Source organism: Micropterus salmoides, unplaced genomic scaffold (genome assembly GCF_014851395.1).
Source record: "Micropterus salmoides isolate LMB-PRFRI ecotype aquatic unplaced genomic scaffold, ASM1485139v1 Ms_hic_scaffold_16, whole genome shotgun sequence".
NCBI classification, from domain to species: Eukaryota; Metazoa; Chordata; class Actinopteri; order Centrarchiformes; family Centrarchidae; genus Micropterus; species Micropterus salmoides.
This window is the reverse complement of record NW_024040707.1, coordinates 10,729,704-10,745,640: the sequence shown is the minus strand read 5'-3', so window position 1 is coordinate 10,745,640 and position 15,937 is coordinate 10,729,704. Positions and strand designations below refer to the sequence as shown.

The 15,937-nt window shown below is 40.9% G+C and overlaps 1 protein-coding gene and 1 long non-coding RNA gene across 4 annotated transcripts in view; one reads left to right on the top strand and one right to left on the bottom strand.

The window, feature by feature from the left end:
• Positions 1-817: 817 nt before the first annotated feature.
• The window catches only part of LOC119906212 (chemokine-like protein TAFA-1), a 38,252-nt gene continuing 23,132 nt past the window's right edge, over positions 818-15,937 (bottom strand). For 2 of the 3 annotated variants that reach the window (XM_038723771.1, XM_038723770.1), the window contains exons 3-6: positions 6,293-6,433; positions 2,139-2,263; positions 1,859-1,968; positions 818-1,701 (exon numbers count right to left, since the gene is read on the bottom strand). In XM_038723771.1, coding sequence (XP_038579699.1) covers positions 1,650-1,701; positions 1,859-1,968; positions 2,139-2,263; positions 6,293-6,433 — 428 coding nt within the window. In that variant the 3' untranslated portion in view covers positions 818-1,649. The remainder of the gene's footprint in view (positions 1,702-1,858; positions 1,969-2,138; positions 2,264-6,292; positions 6,434-15,937) is intronic. The other variant, XR_005444943.1, reaches the window with a different exon arrangement.
• On the top strand, positions 8,296-9,613 carry LOC119906214. Its single transcript, XR_005444944.1, has 3 exons — positions 8,296-8,383; positions 8,673-8,855; positions 9,226-9,613. It is a non-coding gene; the product is annotated as an uncharacterized LOC119906214 (long non-coding RNA).

Sequence of the window (15,937 nt, the reverse complement as noted above, 5' to 3'; positions counted from 1 at the left end):
AAGTAGGCCTAACATGCTCCAATACTGCACACAAGGCCCAATACTTCTGGTCAACTGATGTTCATGATGTTCATGGAAAATCCTTTGCAAAAGTCTTTCCAATCGAATTGTATCAAATCATTTCTTTTTGCCTGTTTATAGTTAATAAGTTATGGAGATGCTGATTTAATAACTTCATAAAATACAGTTCACATCCTATTTTTGTGGTCTCATTGTCACACATTGTTGGCCTATGTCTATTATTGTCATAGCTGTGTATTCAGCTCATAGGCCATTTCATTTCTTCCTCTCTCGTCCCCGGTACTTTTGCATCCACTTTCGTTTCAGAGAGGACATGGGGGTTTTCTTGAGCTGCCGCCGCCATTGTTTCAGCTCCACTCCCTGCCAAGAGACCTGCCCTTATCTGACTCCGATTGGCCCTGGACCTGACGGTATTAATCAAACCAACAATGACAGCATTTTGTTGCATTAACCAAATGAGACATAACATGTTAATTAGTGAGCTTTAGATGTGCTGGTTGACAGATTTTGTTACATTTGGAAAGAGTCAGGCTAGCTGTTTCCCTCTGTTTACAGTCTTTATGCTAAGTTAAGCTACCGTTACCTTCAACTTCATATTTACTGTACAGACATGAGAGTGGTGTGAATTTTCTAGTGTAGCTCTTGGAAAAAGAGCAAACAAGCACATTTTCCAAAATGTCAGGTGCCGTGGGTAGGCTACTTTAGCATCAAATTGTTGTCAGATTTGTGATTACTATCCTTGAACACTGGTAACTAACACCTGTGAGGGCAGTAGCAAGGATGCGCTCACATTAGGTACAGGAACAATTACTTTAATGAAATTTCAGCACATTTCAATAGATGGCTTTGTATGTACAATATCATTATTTAAACGATTTGACACAAATAAGGCATTTCAAGTATCGAAAACAACCTATTGTTATCACATTTTTGGTGAATCAATCAGTTTCAGGGTAGCTGACACGTTACCAAATTCGACTGGTAAAGCCATTTAAGAGGTGATCAAAGGCATACATTACCGTACAAACAAATGGTAAAATATACAGAATGAAGACACACAAGCTGTATTTGTAAAACATCTCCCTCACAATGCATCTAGTTCATCTTAAAATCACACCCTTGAACTCGTCAAACTTTGGCTGTGTTGGGTTTTATGGGCGACAAGAGGGAAGATCATGACTGCGTTCAGAGACTCGAATGATCGTTTTTCATCACCACCATAAATAAATTTTATGTACACAAGAAAGGACAAACAATTTGTACAATATTTTTCCTCTTACAATGTTTCCACAAAAAAAGAAAAACCTGAGGGCTGTCAACTACTGTTCTTGCTCATCCCATGTCCTTTGATGTATTCCTGTCCTGTCTGGTGCAACGTAGCGAACATCACTTTTATTGATGTCTGCGGAGGGACGCCAGATGCTCTTCAGATATTAATCCAAATGCCCAGATATTCACGTTCCATCTCAATGTTGGAAAGAAAATGATGAAAATATATTCATTACAAGGTTATGATGAAGTTCCCCGCAGGCAGCTTGGAGCGTCAATATTTTCAGTAGCCTTGAGCAGGATGTGCGTTATGTATTCTACATCTTTTTACACTTTAATCTGAGAAGTGTTCACATTTCTTAAAGCAACAATAGGTTCATTGTCTTTGTGCTAATTGGGCCCGTGACAGTGCTGAAATAAGAAGGAAAGAAGTATTTAGGATGATGTAAACATCAGAAATGAATATCACTTGTATGCTTTGCCCTTTAGAAAGCTTAATTAATTAAAGTAATTAAATCAGTTGTGAGAAAATAGTAAGCAGTGTCCCAATATAAATGAAGAGGCTGACCTGCAGATTAACCTTTGCACCAGAGGCATTCCCTCGCATCCTTTCCACAAAGTGTTAATATGTTGATGTTGTGTATGGCTGAGTGTTCTGACAAAAAAGGAAGGGGGAAACTGAGGAGTTAAACAGAGATGGTAATAAATCAATTTGCAACTAATTCAATCTAAATAACTATGCTATGTTGCTGATGCCACTGCGAGTGTCACAGCGCTGTACAATTCTCTCCTACTGTTCTGCTACTGTATAACGCCTTGTTTCCCGCGGTCAAAAGAGGTTATCTTACCCTTGTGGTTTTGATCTTGTTGCCGGCGTAGCACATCCAGCCTGAGTTGTCAGGGAGTGTCTTACATTCCTCCCCCTCCAGGCAAGGCTCCATCTCACACCACCACTTCCCAATTACTATGGATGCTACCGGGCAACAAAGACAAGAGAGATGGTGATGCAGGTAATTTCCCCTCTAACAGAATACAAAACCAGATAACACACCCAAGCAGTTTTTATATGCAGGATAATTAGGCGGGGATGTCTAATCCTAATTATCAAATGTGTCATGTCGCAGGTGGCTGTTGGCTGTATGTGCCATGTGTTTCAGACAACTTGTGCAAAACTGCTGCTTTGTAGTTTCAGGAACAGGACCACACCTTAATCATGCCACTCCTAGCATTTCCATAAACAACCACCAAACCCATCTCCTCTTCTTCACTCCAATATCTCGCAACATCACCTCAAGCAAGCTAAGCTACTATTCAGTAGCTCATGTGAATTACTACAAGCATCTTCATCTTCCACTTCTTTCCATCATCTCGAGAATGGACTCCATCTCACTATTCCAATCGGACAAGGAATTATTTGGACAGAATCATAATGATCACTTTTAAAGTTTCCATCAACCCACACCAGCAGACCCAGCATAAAGGTCTTTTCAGAAAGGGAGCGACTGACATGCCTAGTAATTGATTTTCAATGAATGGCAGGTAAGGAGGCGTTGGCAATATGCACACACGTCCGCCCGCTGCCAAAGTTGAATTGTCTTTAACTTTTTTCTACGTGACGCGCAGTGCAAATCAATGGATGAGAGGCTGATCCTTTAACTGTTATCTAAATGGTGATGGGAACATAAACAAGAGGGCTTTTGTATTGGAAGAGAATTGGCACAAGACTGGATGTATCTGGTACATATAGTTGTAATTTAGGGAAGGTTTAAAGAAAATACAATTATATCAGCAGGGACACAGTAGTGCACATAAGCTGTTTCCATGGTTACCACGAACGCCTGGCATTTACTCAGGGAGTGCTTGTCTGCCTGACTATTAGCATGTGGAGTGCAGTGCAACCCCGCAAATCCAAGCGAGTATGCAGGTTACTCTCTGGCCCTAGGAAGCCAAAACTTCTAGGCCACCTACATGCCTGAGACCCCACTTTCCACGATCCTGAAACGGTCCAGGTAGCAGGTGAGTCCAGAAGTGCAATCGGATTCTCTGAGGCGGTTGTCTTTTCCCAAGTCCTTATAAATTCTCCTTTACATCTTTCCTTGACCTCATGAAATTTTCCATCAAGATCAACCTTTCCATCGTTCGATCCCGTCACTATGTCCTGTTTTGTTAACTATACCCATTTTTTGATGGCTATAAAAAGGCACACCAAAGTTTACCATAGATTTTTCTCCAAACTCCAAACTGGCAGCCCCAGCTTTGCCTCTAACCATCCACAGATAACCTTACTACTCAGAGGATGTCTATGCCAAGACCCAGCTAAAAATGCTCACTGTCTTCCTCTTACAACTGACTTGCTATCAGTCTGCATCCAACCCTCTCCAGACCCTTGCAAACTACTTGCAGTTACGGAAATCCCAGACCAAAACCATGAAAGATCCTCTTTCCCTGCGCCCGCAAACATTGTGACATGCAGTGGAAAAAAAAGGACACAAATGTTTGGGCTATCCTAAACATGCAGAATAACCGACATAAATCATTGCATTCATTTTTGTCAATAACATCTCAGAAGTTTTGTAATGTATAAGCGCGTGTGACGGACATCAGCGAGGCTGTGCAGTGAGTAAACTTCACTCCTTAAGAGACACCAATGGGGTTTAGCCTCCTCATTCTCGGGAGCAGCCGCATGCACTCACTTTAATCTTCTTTTCAATTTCGTTTGTTGAGTCCATCTTATTAGCGCTACTGCGGGATCCACAGTATATTTTTCAACCGCCCGCTCAGTAGTGTTAAAACCCGTGGGTTCCCAATCCCAATGCAGCTCTCTAGTGTGGTCCGTTCTAGAGGAGCAGGACCACACCTCAATCATGTCACTCCAGGCATTTCCATAAATACTCACCTAACCCATCTTCTTTTCTTTGCTCTTGTATTCTGCAGCTCTCCCCCCAACCCCTTTCTCTATCTTGTTTCCTCATCTTCTTCTTCCTCCCCATAGGGTTATGAGGATTCCATCATCCAGGGTGCTATGGCGGATTTCCCACCAAACCTTCCCCACAATTAATTAATTAACTAACGTCAACAATTATTTTATTGCACGTTTATGCAGTTTTTATTATTAGACCTATTATTTTGAAAGTCTGTTGCTCACTGACTCTGAAGACACATATATACACATACATGGGTCACACACAGGAGGGTGGGATGTTGATCAGTCTACAAATCACCCACCCAAACAAGAGTTGGAGGGAGGCTTCGGCAAACTACGCTGCAGCTTGTGGGAGAAGTAGATAAACAAAAGTGATTTAATGCCATAATGGATAGCTACTCACTGCATGCTGATTAGTATTGAGGAATATGTTGATCTTAGGAACCTTCTTAAAATCACGTAGTTGCTTGGCTCCATGGGGTTGATAAGTTAAATTAAGTTAAAATTAAAGTCTACATAACTGTATCTGATAGGCCTTCATCTAGTTTTGTGGGGATGCTCTGCCATGCGAATTCCCTCAAGTTGATGTCCTATTTAGTAAAACAGTATAGATTCTGGAAACTCACAAACAGCGAGGATCAGTCTCTCTTCCAATGATTTGTGCTGCACGTCGTGTACAGAACGTTCAAGACAAGACAACTTCGGCAGCTTCACCTCACTCTAACAGGGACACTTGCTACTGAACATAGACTGTTTATGCTGCTCCCTGATAAAAGAAAAAAGAGCCTACCTGCTCAGAAACCCCCCCCCCCAAGAAAACAGATTTATATATAACCTGTTGCTCAGAAGGTGCCTGTTATGATGTTATGATCGTGGCTCTGGACTCTAACTTGTCTTAACAAGCTATAAAAATGCCCTGGCAGAGGCAAATAGCTTTGGTTTTATATTTGATTTGATTACATTAATGAGATTTACAAGAAATATTTTATTGCTACTGTGTAAAGGGAATACTGCTGGTAAAAAGTGTTTGCAAACCACATGTTATTGCACTTTTGTGTATATAGCAGTACATAAAAATATGTACTGTAAAATAAAAGTGCACAACACATTACTTTAGAATTCATTATTCAATTTTGCACATAAATATGCTATTTAATCGTGATTCATCGCAGAAAATCATGCGATGAATCACGATTAAAAATTGTAATCATTGCCCAGCACTAGTTTTTAATCAATAAATCATTCAAACACATCTGTTGATGGTGTGGTCCTAGCTAATGCAGAGAGTTCAATGGAGCTTTTCATTGAGTGACTGAATCTGTAGGTGTGAATGTGACTTGACTTTAATGCATGCCACATTTCTGCTGTCAAGAGAGAAAATTGCCTTAAATACAGGTTAAGTAGACAGTAAATGGTTTGTAATGTGTGACGGAGGAAAAGAATCTGTCAGAGCTGACATCGAGAGACCTCAAACTCCCCCAGTCTGCCCAGAGATTGCAGTAATATTTGCAAAAGGATTTAGGATGAAAGCTGAGGGTGAGAGGTTTTACTAAAGCCAATATGTGTCTAAGTTGTGTCGGACCTGAGCACCAAATCCTTTTCTTACAAGGGATTGGGCCTGTGCAACAAACATTTATCAAATGATATATAAAACCATCATGAAATATCTATGAGTTAACTATGTAATCAACAGTTGTTTCCCTTTCTTTACTCTTCCCTACGATGTGCTACATTCAGCTGTTGTGTTTGACTGTCTGCTGCTGGAGTAAAGTCTGTCAGCAACCGAATTTGAATGTGACATTATCCCAGGTAATGTTAATCTTATCTGAGGCAAGGCATTGCATGGGTGACTTATTTGAACAAATCTCTGTATCTTTACAAAACATAGCAGTTTTGTCTGGCAGGATTTGTCTTTTTTATATAATAGAGAGTGTGTTTAGTTGAACTGAATATAAAAATGGAAATCATTCTTTTCCTGCATTGCAAGGACATTGAAACAAATATTTTTTCCCCATGCAGCTTTAGGGCAGAATTGTAGTAAAACCTGATGTCTTGGACTTTTTATGCTAAAATACTCACCGTCGACACATGAAGGTCTGTTTCTGGTGGTTCCAGCCACCTTCCCCGGCAGACAAGAACACTTGACTGTCTGTGACCGCTCCTCAATACGATTCTTATTACAGCATCTGTGAGCAGCAATTACTTCACATGTGCCCCCTTCTGATAAGAAAGAAAAAAAACAGACAACAAGCTACATTAAGTCAGCATCTCAGGGGTGATCAAACAGACAAATTCTGCTTTCTGAGAACATCTGAATACCTCGCTGTGTGGACATTTGTGGCTAAATATAGACTGTCATCAGTGGTGAAAAGTACATTTACACAAGTACTGTATTTAAGCACAGTTTTGAGTTACTTTGAGTATTTATATTTTATGCTACTTTATACTTCTGATGTCTGTGTCCCCTCTAAACATTTTTGATGGTTTCATAAATAGCTGCTTATAATCAGTGGTGGACAACTACGTAACTAAGTACATTTACTTCACTACTGTACTTAAGTACAAATATGAGGTTACTAGAGTACTTTCTTTTAATAACACTTTCTACTTCTACTTCACTACATCATAGAGGGAAATACTGTCATTTTCTTTTATCTACATTTATTTGATAGCTTATTTGATTTGATTAAGTTGAATAAAGGACTTTTACTTTACAGATTATTTTTACATTGTATTACTGACACTTAAATGATCTGAATTCTTCCTCTACCACTGGCATGTGTCATATCCACATTTTGGCTCATAATTTTGAATATTTTGAATGTATTTTAAGGCACTTTAATGGCATAGAAGTTTGCTATAAACAAGAATAATATTGCTTTACACTCTTTGAGCAAGTGAGGCACCTGCAGCTCACTGAATGTAAAAGATGATGAAGAGATGTGAGTGCGGCTGGGAAAAAAAGACATCTATTTGCAGGAGGAGAGACCTGCTTCAGGGTTACCATGAATATGAACACTGGCTCCACCATGCAATTATCACCAAACTACTGGCTGTGCCCTGAAGGATGAGAGGACTGGGGCCAAGCGGACTTGACCCACGTCAACCCCTGGCCTCTCCCACCCACTACGCTCAGACTCTCCGCATATGAGAGTTGTGCAGCAAAGGACCATCTGACAATTACACCCGTCAGCATGACACAAGATCAAGGAGGTTGTCGAGAGAAAGAGCAGAGAGAGGGGAAAAAGTATCCAGTATTTTGCCAGCAAAGTGATTTGAAGTAATGTTTGACAATGAGCTGTGGGTTTGTGAAATGTGTCGTGGTTGGATTTGCAGATATCGCTTTGCTACATTTGAATATTGTGTTTTGTGAAGCCATCCTAATGCAGAGCAGTTCATAGAGGCAAAAATGTAGCCGTGGAAACTATCTTAAGAGAAAACATACTGTAGTTAGAGCACCAACACCACTCAATCACTGCAGGTCAGGTAATCACAATTCATTCAATTTTAAATCCAATAGATTAGTCCTTAGTTCAACATTCGCATTTATAAGCAGGATGTAAACAAATAATAACACACAACAACATAGTTGTAAGCAGGTATAAATACATTTGTATTGTCCACAACTCCTTTATTATTCGTTCTATAAAACATCCATATCTGGTATGTTTACGTTTACCTTGTGGGGAATCCCTCACCTAACACAGCCCAGGCTTTTCTCCTTCTTGATTAGTGCATCTGAAATCACAACAAACTTCCAGCATTTCCAGCAACTCAAAGTAACAGTGTATCACTTGCTTATTGGTTGGCAGGCAGTGGAAAATAATAATTTAATAATTTCTTCATGTATGTTATATAACGTTATCCAAAACTTTTATAAACATTTTGACTGGAGTGATTTGCACATAAAAGTTTTAGAACATGTGTAAGATTTGATAATAAGCTATATGATTACAGACACCTATGTTGTTTTGTTGTCAGGCATTCATTAAAGGCAGGGTAGGTAAGTTTGAGAAACAAATTTTGAAAGTATCCAACAGAGAAACTCCCACCCCCTCCCTTCTGGGCTCCTTCCAAAGCCACGCCCCCCAAACACGTGAACGCGCGTTGCCGACACTGCAGGTGGACGAGGACAGTGTGACGAGCGGAGAGCAGCGGCTCAAATCAGGGGTAAGAAAACATCTAACTTTATCATTATGAAAATAAACAACTAACCCGGCTGTTAGTACTCACTATCAAGCTAACATGTTATTATTGGATAGGTTTAAAAAGACCGAGATTTAATCAGTAACGAGCTGGCTAGCTAACTGTTAGCAACAGGTAGCTGTGCCAGCAGCTGCGGTAACATTGGGCAAAGCTAAAAACAGGCTGATACAAATTTTCCTGTTTCTATCAGTTACACTACACGAACGTGGATTTCGTGTCAGACTCATAACATGTATGTTGTTTTGCATGTTAGAGCTTCCATGGTGACAGCATTATTGTCTCTGATGAGGACTGCACCCCAGAGCCAAGCACAGACCGGGACAGGACCAGGGTCGAGGCGAGGCAGAGGAAGGACGGGGAGGACGAGGTGCAAGCCAAGGAGCACATCTTCAAGGACCTGCGTCGAACTTCACCTCCAACAACAGCATATGAACAGGTATATCTATACATATATATATTAATATTAGTCTATTATCTCCCAGTGTTCTTGTCTCAAAGTTTCTCTGGTGTTTCCCCCTAAGTCCTTCGACTGTTAAAAATAAAGTGCTTTATAAATGTAATCACTATTTTTATTACTTTTTTATTATCGTTTACTGATTACAACAACTGACTACAGCTCTGCTTCAGCCATCGGCTCATCTGTGTCATGGTACATTGACCTGGTGTGTAATGTGGACACAGAAGTCCTGTTAGAGAACAACAAACCCCTTTTCAATAAAAATATCTGATCATGTTGATGAATGTTCTGTCCTATTAACACAGATCTTTCCAATTTGGGATTCTAACAACTATAATCTCCTTTATAGGCCAGAATCTGACGACTGTGGACAACATCCAGACTACAGTGTTTCCATGCACCACACATGGTTGATCTTCCAGACCCAGGACAGAGTAACAGACAGTTCAGTCAGGCAGCATACAGACAGTTTGTAGTGTGGCAGCGTGGAGCACTTAGTTACAGAGTCGTGATACTAAGTTGCTGTTTCTGGAAGATATGCAACTGTTCTCCTGATCCACCAGAACAATACAGAGATTTAATCCTAGCAGGGTGTAAGATGTAATGTCACTAACTGCTACACGAATAATTCCCTCCACTGTGTGAATGAATACCTGTACATTGTTTTCTTTTTATGCCCAGGAGGGTAGAGAAAATACAAAGATATTTTTCCCTGTTCTGGATAATATTTTCATTCTTTTTTAAATAAAACATTGAAAATGATAAATGTCTTTTCTTTACACTTGCAGCATAAACAATCAAGCAACTACATTTATGACTTATGTCTGAAATAATGACATCCAAATGTGGTATAACACTGGTTTATTGTTATTATATACTACTAAAACTACAACCTATATCACAAATAGATCATTTTTAAAACATCAATAAAAATAAGTATATACAGGAAGAGACAAGGTGTGTCCAGATGTATCGACTGATTATGAAGACAGTTCAGATTTTACTCGTAGCATCGTATCGCTGCTGTAGAGATGATTAAATACACTGCTCAAAAAAATAAAGGGAACACTTAAACAACACAATGTAACTCCAAGTCAATCACACTCCTGTGAAATCAAACTGTCCACTTAGGAAGCAACACTGATTGACAATGAATTTCACATGCTGTTGTGCAAATGGAATAGACAACAGGTGGAAATTATAGGCAATTAGCAAGACACCCCCAATAAAGGAGTGGTTCTACAGGTGGTGACCACAGACCACTTCTCAGTTCCTATGCTTCCTGGCGGATGTTTTGGTCACTTTTGAATGCTGGCGGTGCTTTCACTCTAGTGGTAGCATGAGACGGAGTCTACAACCCACACAAGTGGCTCAGGTAGTGCAGCTCATCCAGGATGGCACATCAATGCGAGCTGTGGCAAGAAGGTTTGCTGTGTCTGTCAACGTAGTGTCCAGAGCATGGAGGCGCTACCAGGAGACAGGCCAGTACATCAGGAGACGTGGAGGAGGCCGTAGGAGGGCAACAACCCAGCAGCAGGACTGCTACCTCCGCCTTTGTGCAAGGAGGAGCACTGCCAGAGCCCTGCAAAATGACCTCCAGCAGGCCACAAATGTGCATGTGCAGGACGTTTGGCATTTGCCAGAGAACACCAAGATTGGCAAATTCGCCACTGGCGCCCTGTGCTCTTCACAGATGAAAGCAGGTTCGCACTGAGCACATGTGACAGACGTGACAGAGTCTGGAGACGCTGTGAAGAACGTTCTGCTGCCTGCAACATCCTCCAGAATGTTTGGCGGTGGGTCACTAATGGTGTGGGGTGGCATTTCTTTGGGGGGCCGCACAGCCCTCCATGTGCTCGCCAGAGGTAGCCTGACTGCCATTTGGTACCGAGATGAGATCCTCAGACCCCTTGTGAGACCATATGCTGGTGCGGTGGTCCTCTTAATGCAACACAATGCTAGACCTCATGTGGCTGGAGTGTGTCAGCAGTTCCTGCAAGAGGAAGGCATTGATGCTATGGACTGGCTCGCCCGTTCCCCAGACCTGAATCCAATTGAGCACATCTGGGACCTCATGTCTCGCTCCATCCACCAACGGCACGTTGCACCACAGACTGTCCAGGAGTTGGCGGATGCTTTAGTCCAGGTCTGGGAGGAGATCCCTCAGGAGACCATCTGCCACCTCATCAGGAGCATGCCCAGGCGTTGTAGGGAGGTCATACAGGCACGTGGGGGCCACACACACTACTGAGCCTCATTTTGACTTGTTTTAAGGACATTACATCAAAGTTGGATTGGCCTGTAGTGTGGTTTTCCACTTTGATTTTGAGTGTGAATCCAAATCCAGACCTCCATGGGTTGATAATTTTTGTGTGATTTTGTTGTCAGCACATTCAACTACGTAAAGAAAGGAGTATTTAATGAGATTATTTCATTCTTTCGGATCTAGGATGTGTTATTTTAGTGTTCCCTTTATTTTTGTGAGCAGTGTATATCACAGTCACCTCTCTGACATGATTACCACATTTCAAAACCAACCATATTACTTTTTGTTTTATATTTTTCTAGCAACAGAGTTGGGGCAGGGACATCTGACTGAACCCCATGTTGACGGGGATCATCAGGTCTCCTGGTTCTGCTTCTGGGCATCTCCTCTGTAGTAGACAACCAGAAGAGAAGGAGGATGGCACTCTGGAGGTCTGCGATGTAACCGTAGTCCTTCTCCACCTTCAATGAGTACAAGCTCCACTTCCTGGACTTTTTGTTGTACACCTTGCTGTACCTGATAATACAGAAAGAAGGATCAGCTTAGTGAAAATTTTCTAACACCTGACATTGTTCTCTTATAGAGTAATTAGTAAACTATTTCCACATAAAATGCAATCAATAACAATAAATCAGCACCATCTATCTGTATTCCTCATACTGTTTAATATTTTTTGACTCATCACTTATAAATGTATTGAGTAAAATGCACAAGAGTACTCATAATGCAACATACTGAATTGTGTCATCAGCTTTTCTCCTGGCTGGTCTGTGGACATGGTGGTTGTAATCCAGGCCAACCAGCATGGTCCAATCAGCGTATACCGGTGAGAAGCACAGGGTGTTGGAAGACTGCAGGTGACCTGAGGGCGCAGTAGAAATAAAACATACAGGATTTTTTTTACTTCTGGTAAAATAAGTAATGGCATAACACCAGTTACAGTAAAAGGTTTTTACACAGTAGGTTTAGCTACGAACAATGTCAAACTATATTATAGGTAGCTTATATACCAGAAACACAGATACTTGGGGACCTTTAGCCATCATTGTTTATGTACACTAACGTTGAAATGCTTTCTCATAACTACAAACACACAGCTACATCATTTGTAAAAGAGTAACATACTGTCAAACAACGCCTGCAGACACAAGATAATTACACAAACAGATTAGATACAAGGTGTAAAGACAGGTGTAAACATAGTATAATAAACCTAGATGGTGAATAACTAAACCGACGCAGTCTACACCTATACTGTCTTACCTAATATTAGCATTAGAAAACACAGCTCGCGCTGCAGTTTTCCAGCTCACCTACAGCTAGATATAATTCACCGTCTCTACTCTGGCTCCTACACCAGCCTGCACTCATAGCAACCGTTAGCTGTATGCTAAGTAAACGGTTGCTACGTTTGCAAGCGATGAAAGTAACAAATTACTATCAAAATGATAAAAGCCAGATTACCTGTCCAGCAGAAATAAAGCCACCACGATGTAACTTTTCAGCCCCTTGGTGTTCCTCAGTTGTCAGTCACTATCGTTGAAAAGCCACGCAGATATAACCTCCGGTCTGACCGCTTCGCTCGCCAGGTCTGAGAGAGCTGACCGGGTGCGCGCACTGGGGCAGCACAGCTGGTAGCCATGACAGCGAGGTAGAGTGACAGTCAGCCAGCCAATCATTGCATTCGGTCCGAATGGAACGCGTGGCTGTTTACTGCAGCGCTGAGAGGAATATAGACAGCCGACTTTTGTACTCTCTTTTCCAGAGCACCTAACTTTTTAATATGCGTTGGTGTATAAAGACAGTTTCAACAAATATGACAAAAAGTGTTTCAGAAGCAACTTGCCTACCCTGCCTTTAATCTCTATAGAATCTCTATGAACACAATTCTGCATTGAATGAAAGATTTTGGTATTGGAAGCATGGTTGCATGCAGGTAAATAGTCTGTGTGGAGAGCAAGAGGCTGAACGCATTGGCCGAAATGTAATCTCAGAACCCATCTATTACCTGACAACGACTGGGGCACAGAAGAAGTCTTGGCCAGCCGGATATCTGTCATCCGGGTATCTGGATATCCACTGGCTATACCTGACACCCCAAAACATTGGCCATTGGCCCTAGAGGCTAAATCGTCGTCAGTTGATAGCAGATGGGTTCTGAGATTGAGCATTTATTAGCTGTTTGAACACCAGTTATGGATGTTTCATAGGAGGAGTTAAAATTGTGTAAAATGGCAATTAACATATTTTCATTATAGATTAACTGGCAGATTATTTTCTCGATTAATCGTTTTTTCTAAAAAATGTCAGAAAATACTTCTCATAATTGCCCCAAGTAAATGCACAGTATTTAGACTGTTTTTGCTTGTTAATGCAAAGGATATTCACATCACTGTCATATACATATGAGAAAAGCAATGACTAAAGCAATGAATTCATTATCAAAGTTGTTGCCAAATAATTTTCTACCCATCGACTAATCAATGAATCCACAAATCGTTGCAGCTCTAAAATTTCAATAATTTATTACTGCCTATAAATGCTAAATGGGAGGAGCTAAAATGATTTAATTAAGCTTTGAATTCGAAATCTCAACAGGTCATTAGGGATTACGCAGCAGTTTTCAAATTTGCGAAAAAACTGTTTGCCTTTACTGACTTTGTTGTGTTACATATAGCCACAAAGAAGCTTACATTTAAAAAGGCCAGAGAGAGAGAGAGAGAGTTGTGAGCTTCTGGGGGATTGACCAACACCTGATCTGCTGGAGTGAAGTAGATCAGTGGACTTGTCTCACACATTGCACTATAAAAAAAGACTATAATCTTCTCTTATGTGCATAAAATCTCAACAGTAGTCAGAATTAGATTGTGATAAACTGTGATTGCAGTCCATCAAGGATTCTCCCAAGTGAATATAAAGTGTATGTGCAGTGCCTGGTTGTACATCTGCTGATGCTGAAGTAAATGACAAGAATTAATAAACAGAACTTCTGTGAAAGTGTTGATTGGTTAAGTGAGTTCACAGACTAAATTAATAGCCAAATTTAGAAACAGGAACGAACGGATTGAGAAATGTCTTTTTTTCTGCTCCTTGCCAATTCTGTTGAGTTTCTTGGGGTTATCATGACTCCTGGCTCTGTATTTCAGAAAACATCAACAGCCTTTGGTTTAACTGAAAAATATCCAGATCTTGTAGCCGGTCTCTGAGAATGTTGCCTGGCGTCTGATGCACTCAACAAAAGGGCATGTCTGCACAACGTTAATCGTGATGTACCAGTGGAAGCAGTGGGGCATCATTTGAAAACAACAGCCCACAGGGGTTTGTTCTTCTTAATGCATCTCCTTAATTGCATAAGACAGCCCCAGATTTCCTCTTTGATCTATTAAAAAACACACTACTCAACAGAATTAACTTGCACTGCTTGTTACTCTATATTTGGAAATCATCACCTCAGAAGAATACATTAAAACAAAATAAAAATGTAAATCAGTGTGGTATTTCCAGCTTGCAGGTGTAACTGGGTACCTTTAAACAAAAGCTATGCAATACTGATGAGCACTCTTCAAGTTCATCCATGGTTTCAGCCTGCGAGAACAACACGCTGCGTGCTCCGAGACCCCATCTATGCATTATAAATATTTCAGAGGGAGACGGAAAATAACATGGCTGGAGATCAACGCTCTCATCAGATGAGGGCTGGAGTCATGCAAGGGTATAATTGTTTTCTGTGTTTCCATTTTCCCCCATTACAAGTAGCTATGAACAAAGTCATTCTCCCAAATGACAAACGGCTTCAAGGTGTGTGTGTGTGTGTGCTTGTGTTGTCTCCACAGCAACATACTGATTGACAGGGAACAAGGGTCACAGAGAAATTGTCATTCGTCGGGTCAGGGATCACACAGAAGCAGAGGGTCGTAGCTGGAACTGGCCTGCTTTTGTTGCTCGGTGCTCCTGCCGTTTCATTACTCTGAGCTGGGAAACAGAGGCTGTCAGGAAACGAGGTGACCACCTACAACCTGCACCCAACAGGGTCACAGCTCATTTTTAGGTTTGAAAGAGCTGAAAGAGTCTTACTCTGTGCTATATGAGGTGAAGGTTCTGTCATGTTTTCTGAGATGATTTGTTCCTGGTGTTGTTTGGTTTCTTATGTTGATTTATGTCCTGTGCTGAGATTTCTTTTGTTGGTCTGCTCTGGCTGCAGAAAAAAAACCCTCCCTGAGAACAATGAACAATTGCTATATTTGGTGTTGCAGTCCATGGTCCAAATTTTCTGTTCTCTGCCTTGTCTGCAACTGTCCTTGGACTCAGATTAAAGTGACATGTTCATGGCCTTTTCATGAATTCTACAGTTACAGATATCACGTCCCATTTTTATGAATTATATCAGCAGCATCTTAATATTTAGCCAAATTATAGCATTTTAATCAGAATGCACTTCACTGCAATTGGTTGTTCATTCAAGAAATAATGAGAATGAGAAATACTTTATTGATTTCTTTGGATCGCAACATGATGTCTAGCTTTTGAGGATCTTTTGGTCTACTTCGCTTTGTCAGGCAGGTCCTATTTAAGTGATTTCTTGATTGAGAACAGGTGTGGCAGTAATCAGGCCTGGGTGTGGCTAGAGAAATTGAACTCAGTTTTCCAAAGATGTGATAAACCACAGTTGATTTATGTTTTAACAGGGGGACGGGCAATCACTTTTTCACACAGGGCCATGTAGGTTAGGATTTTTTTCCCTTGATAATAAAAACCTTAATTTAAAAAATGCATTTTGTGTTTACTTGTGTTATCT